The following is a 5,982-nucleotide window of genomic DNA, read 5'->3' on the forward strand; positions in this document are numbered from 1 at the left end:
CAATCTGAGGAAATAAAAATGTTCTAACCATTCAGGAAAACTAAAATGGGCCTCAGAATGGAGCTATGAGTTAGTGATGATAGAGTAGCATTTATTTCTGAAAAAAAAAAAAAGTTACTTTTGCCATTTTTATGGCTTCCAGAAGCTTTTTGCACTGGGCAAATTCTTTTGATCTTAGGCATCCATATTATCTCTTGCTGTCACTGATTCACTGGGTGCTGATCACAGGGAAGAAATTTAAGATTGGTGGGAAACACTTCCAAACTATTGAAGGAGAGCAGAAGGTAGTGCACGTCCTTCTATATCACTGGTAGAAAAATCCTGAGTGAGGGAAAACAAGGGTCAAATTAAAACCACCTAACTGAGGCAGATCGAGGCTTCCTTGGCTGATTCAAGTCCTGACATGGTGACTCAGAGCACCTGAGCACTTCTACAGTCCTTGCAGAGATGCGTCCCAGCAGCAATCTCAGGTATCTGACACCCACCTCCTTCCCAAGGTGCCTCCATGGCATCCCAGATGTTTTTCCTTCTCAGATTGCCACTCTCATGCAGCCACAAGAGCCAACAAATAAGAAACCTTGGGAAGAGGGATGTGATGCCTAATTCTGCATGGCACATGTCCCATCAGGATGTTTTAGGAAGGTTGGCAGAGAGAAGTTTCTTACACAACAGCCCACGGGCAAGGGTGGGCCCTCTACAGAAGAAAGAGGCGTGGTTTGAGGACCTGGCATGCCTCAGGGCAATTGCTGCTCCCTCTCTCCTGTTAAGGAGAGATAAGGAAGTTATATAATTTGAGACATAGATCAGTCTTTGGCCCACATGCTTCATCTGGGTTGCTGGTCAAAAGTGATTGCAAAACATGTGGAGCCAGGGAGAAAACAGGCAAAAAACAAAAAGGCAAACTGGGGCCATGGGGGGCTGCTCCTTTAGGGACAGAAGGACTCTTGAGTTGCTCATAGTTGCACCCAGTGGCAGGTCATGAAACCCTGCAATGCAGAAACAGGCTCTTCCACCTGCCTTTGCCCTCTCTGCTCACACATTTTTCTGCCTTCCTCATGTTCCTGCTTCCTTCTCAATCCTAAATGTAGGAGTCTGCCAAGTTCATGTCCTTTAGAAAGGACATGGACTCATTTTGAACTTGGGTGCCATGAGCAGTCTGTGTTCGCAAAGTCAATAGGATAAGATTTGCCTCTCAGTTGCTTGGTTCTGGCTTGTGCCAACGAACATTGTCCCTCACATCTTCCAAGCCTATGAAGAGGAAAGGCTGGAGCCATATTTCAAATAGTTGTGGTGCTACCACCTTACAGTGTGCAGGACAGACTTTAGCCATCTAAGTCCAAGGAACAGTTCTTGGTTTGTTTATTTCCTTGTAGAGATGTACCCTTTCATGTCAATGCTATCCCTACTACATGGGGTGATAGGTGGCTAGTGTGGGTCTTTTGGCAGCCCGTTGTCACTCAGATTTCTTCTATGGTCAGCAGAGGCAAGGAGCTTGCCTGTCCCCCTCAACTTCTACAGCTAAAATGAGGTGAGATGAATCCAGCCCATCAGGACTCCTACCACCTGAAGGTTTTGGATCCCAGAGAATACAGTGTACACACCTGTTTCCAAACAGGCTATATTCCGGCCACAGAAATTTCTACTTTCTCAGCAGTCCAAAGGGCAGCAGCAGGCGAATGTATGCACCATGCTAATATCTCTAAAATCTGGCAGCAGAAGTAAGGTGGAGGTGATAGATGGGACAAAGAGGCTGGGAACAAGACCAGAGCCAGGAAAAACAGCCAGGGAGTGCAAGGCTGGGGGTTGGTGGTAGAGGAAGGGTGGACAAGAAGAGATGGGAGCAAGTTAGACTAAATTGGAGCCACGAGACCACATTTTCCTTTCAAACCTGTTACAGGGATCCAGAGATTTCTGAGCATCAGCACGGAGCTGCTCTTGGCAAATGCCCAGCAGAGTGAGCAATGTGTGTAGCTGCCATCCCTATGTGCTTCGTCTATTCAGGGAAAACCAGCTTGGTGAGCTGCACCCAACTAATTGTCCCAGGAGATTTTTTCTAGGATGGTTTTGCATGAAGAACTTCCCTAGGTCAGGAGAAAACCTGTCAGCTTTGTGTGACTCACATTGGAAGGAGTTTAGAGGACAAATCTCTCCTAACTAAGGTTGTCCACAAGGAACGTCAGAGCAGGAGAAGGTATTTCTACATTTGCAACCCAGGTAGAAAGAAAACTGTACTAGCAAGCATAAAGATTTGTCTTCAAGGTCACTGGAAGTAGAATTATTTATTTTTTTTACAGATGGAGCTGAGATTTCCTGACTCCAGCATACACAGTGTAGAAAGCGCCTGTCTTGACTGATGATTTTCCCTTTAAGCACCGTGCAAGATGCTTTTCTTCCCTTTCAAAGTAATCCTTAATGCTTATAAAGCATCTTCCAGTGGAAGATATTAAATCACTTTAAAGAAAACTTAATACTCAAGATCCCTTCATGGTAGTCTCATCTTGTTCCCTCTGTTTGCCTGCTGGAGAGCTCAACAGCTATTTTCCTCCAAGCAGCTGACCCAGAAGCAAAATTGAAAACAAGTTAAATAGAATACTATTTATTCTGAAACTTAGTCACAAATTGACACTTCTGCCTATGCAGAAAAAAATAAAAATAATAATAAAAAAAAATCTGGGAACAAGCTTCCTGAAGTGAATGCAAAGTAATTTTGATATATTTCGGTATCATTTCAATGCAACTTGCAGACTAATGCCTTCCTTCTTGTTGCTGCTACCCTGGATATTCCAACCTGCTATGCCTGAAGTGTCATACCACACACTCACACAGTAGACTAAAATAACACTTTATTATGCCCAGGTTCTATTTAACAGCTACAATATCAAAGGCTTCCTCAGAGCAAAATCATCCAGGGCAGAAAATGATATAAAGGTAAAAATGACACAGAAGAAAGATAGGGCCAAAATGAAGGGGAATAAATGTGTAGATTTATATAGGTCGTAAGTAAAGAGAGAGATAGTTCCTGTACAGCACCTGTATGCAAGGACAGGACTCCACATCATGACTTTTTCTTCCCACCACCATGTTGAGGTAGGGCCATGCTCTTACATGTGGTCATCAGGGTGGGGTAAGAGCAAAAAACTTTTGCTGATGGGGTGTGAAGTGCCAGTTAGGAGAAACAGGGAACCTCTCCAGAGGAAGGTACTGCAGAGATGATTCTTTGCCATAAAAGGCCAAGCAGCTTCCTCCCTGACTCCAATCCCTTTACATTCCCAGCCGAAGGACACAAACAAGACTGACCAAGGCGCCCACAGCTATCACAGCATAGCTGGTCTTCACACTGCTGGCCCCACTGACATTGCACAGGGAGGTCTCGCAGCAGCTGGTGGCAACACCTGCTACACCAATATTCAGATTTATGGTTGGGCACATTACGGCACACTTCTTGGTAATACGCTGGCTACGGTCATTACCTGAATAGGGGAGAGAGAGAGGGGAAATCAATTTATTATTTTTTCTTACGTATTTCTTAAAAAGAGCAGTGATAGACCGGCTATGCAATATCACAGTGAGGAATACATTGTTCTCTACTTAGTGACTGTTGGTTTTCCCTTAGACTTTGGTACATTACAGCTTTGCCTGTGTATATGTAACCTATAGAGAGCCTTGCATGTCCATCTAGCCCAACAGACTTCCTAACAACACTAGTATCCCTCTGGCACCTCGTGCCTGATAACTAGAAATAGATCCCAAGTTCAACCCCAGACCTTAGGAGTTTTCTGTTTTCAGGGCCAGCTAAGGGCAACTCAGGGAAGCAATTTGGAGAACCAAAGCATTTGCACACTGCAAGGTTGCAGGACTTCATTGCTACCATGCCTTGGGGCTACCCCCACCAAGATACCTGGTCCTTTCAAATACCATAACTTCATGAGTGTGCTCGTGAACTTGGAGATGAGACAAGGGGTTTATGCAGAAAAATCCTCTCTCTTTTGATGGCTTACACTCCTAACTGCAGCTTAATGATCAATGCAGTATTGTTACGATGTATTGCAAGAGAGGGGTTATGTCAAGTTCCCACTTGGCTGCAATATTTGCTTTCTGAGCACTGCTATCCTTATTAATTCTTCCTCCACGTCTCATAGTGGGAGCAGGTTCTGCATTCAGCATAACCAGAAACACTTCTCATCAGAGCCTTAGAAAAGGTTCGCACTTACCAAACCCAGAAGAAGTGTAGGTTGTGAGACAGTACTTATCATAATCAGAACATGTGGTTGGGGTGAGGCATTGCAGGTTGGAAGTTGCGTCTTTGCATGTGAAACATGTCAGGGAGAGAGCTGCAAAAGAAGGATCAGTCAGACGACACCCATCAGTCACTTCTTGAGATGCTGCTAGCAACACAAAATTGACAGTGCTGGTCCAGACCGAAGTCCTGTACAGCCCAATGACCACCAAGAGGTACCCAAAGAAGTACAAGACAGGGCAGGAGTCTATGAAATTCAGCCCCAAGATCTCCTGTGGTCCCAAATTACTTTAAGCTCAAATTCCTGACCTGATGTGGTGTACTAATTTACTAACTACATGGGATCTTTCTCCTGAATACTTACTGAATCTCCCTTGAGTCCTTTTAAAGTTATGATGTCATCCCCAATGTGCTTTTGGAAGGATTTTCCCCAGCCTACTGCCACTTGCAGCATGCAGCTCCTTTACAACCTGACTCCTTCTAGATCTTGTATTGAAAGAGACCAGCTGGTTCCTCTTCATGCTCTATCACAGCCTCTTCACATCATTTGTTTTCCAAAACAAAGAAAGACCACTATCCTCCACATCCTTTCTCAGAGTGCAAGGCTCAGCAGTGAATTATTAAAAAAAATAATTAAAAAATCAAATGAAAAGAGAAAGATATGAGAGTACAACATTAGCTGTACTGGACATGACTTTTTTTTTGTTGAATGCCCCTACACAAAGCTCACGTGCGGGACAAGTGATGTAGGTCTGCATCCCTGGCTTGCCAGGGAAGACTGGATCTGGGAAGACACTGGCAGTTTCATTTTCAGAGCTCTTGTGCTGGAAGTTTATTCTGAGCATGTAGAAGGTAGGACATTGCAGCTGCAACGTGCTATTTTTTATGGCCATCTATGGGAGAAGACTGTCTGACACTCCTAAATGTATACATCTGTAACACCATGCATCTGCAAAGCACTGGGTTTTTACGAATGAATGAAAACAACTTGCACTCAAGTGAGCTAAAGCAGTCATTCATCACACAGAGATCCTTGGGGAGCTTTTTTTCTTTTTCTTTTTCTTTTTCTTTTTCTTTTTCTTTTTCTTTTTCTTTTTCTTTTTCTTTTTCTTTTTCTTTGGCATGATAAAGGGAGTTTCCTACTAATCTCTTTAGCTGGGCAAACACTCCTGCAGTAGTGTCATCCACTGGAAATTAGGCCTCTTCTTCTCATTTCCAAGCTGTGTCCAGTTAATACCCACCTTGTTCCTCTGCCAGCACTGTTCTCTGGCTGCTTTTCCCTTGCTCATGAGCCTTTGCCCTCATTGGTGTCTTTATCAGCAATGTCCCTACTTCCTTTCAGAATGTTTGACATTAGACAAGCTCATCTAGTCCAAACGTGCTCTTGCTCCTCAATGTCCTACCAGCCCAGACATGATTCAAGTGAACCAAGTATACTGAATTCAGAGAAAGCCACAATAATTCCTTTTAGGATGATATTCATCTTTTTCTGTCTCCTGTCCCCACAGCAGCTGGAAAGTCCATCCATCCTCTCCATGGACATGCAATACTGTCTTTCACTTTCCTCTTGTGGTTTCTTGTCCTCGTAGATTCAGCTCTTCCTCTATTATCTCCTGACAAAGAGTGACTAGCAGTGGTCACAGATCCCTGGTGACTGGGTGACTCAGATACTATCATCTCCTTCTTTTCCCATTTTCAAAACCCTTAATATTTCAACAGCCTTTGACCTGACACCCAGCTGTCTC

At 43.9% G+C, this 5,982-nt stretch overlaps 1 protein-coding gene across 1 annotated transcript; it reads right to left on the bottom strand.

Annotated features, from left to right (window-relative positions):
* Nucleotides 1-3,232: 3,232 nt before the first annotated feature.
* LOC104580389 (lymphocyte antigen 6E) lies at nt 3,233-5,082 on the bottom strand. The gene is made up of 3 exons (XM_088531338.1): nt 4,968-5,082; nt 4,212-4,331; nt 3,233-3,470 (listed from the first exon to the last, which is right to left on the bottom strand). Exons 1-3 carry the CDS (start codon nt 5,080-5,082, stop codon nt 3,262-3,264), a joined length of 444 nt encoding a protein of 147 aa, XP_088387464.1. The 3' UTR covers nt 3,233-3,261.
* Nucleotides 5,083-5,982: the final 900 nt, after the last annotated feature.

This window comes from Tinamus guttatus, unplaced genomic scaffold (assembly GCF_059628265.1).
Source record: "Tinamus guttatus ecotype Peru unplaced genomic scaffold, ASM5962826v1 Tinamus_guttatus_pri_ptg000032l, whole genome shotgun sequence".
Taxonomy (NCBI): domain Eukaryota; kingdom Metazoa; phylum Chordata; class Aves; order Tinamiformes; family Tinamidae; genus Tinamus; species Tinamus guttatus.

What these genes read in the sequence shown, in the direction of transcription:
- LOC104580389 (XM_088531338.1), bottom strand. Translation starts at nt 5,082, where the DNA reads ATGCTCAGAATAAACTTCCAGCACAAGAGCTCTGAAAATGAAACTGCC. An exon ending in CTACATCACTTGTCCCGCAC is followed by an intron (nt 4,332 to 4,967) that starts GTGAGCTTTGTG and finishes CTTCTTTTGCAG; the next exon opens with CTCTCTCCCTGACATGTTTC. An exon ending in CTACACTTCTTCTGGGTTTG is followed by an intron (nt 3,471 to 4,211) that starts GTAAGTGCGAAC and finishes TCCCCTATTCAG; the next exon opens with GTAATGACCGTAGCCAGCGT.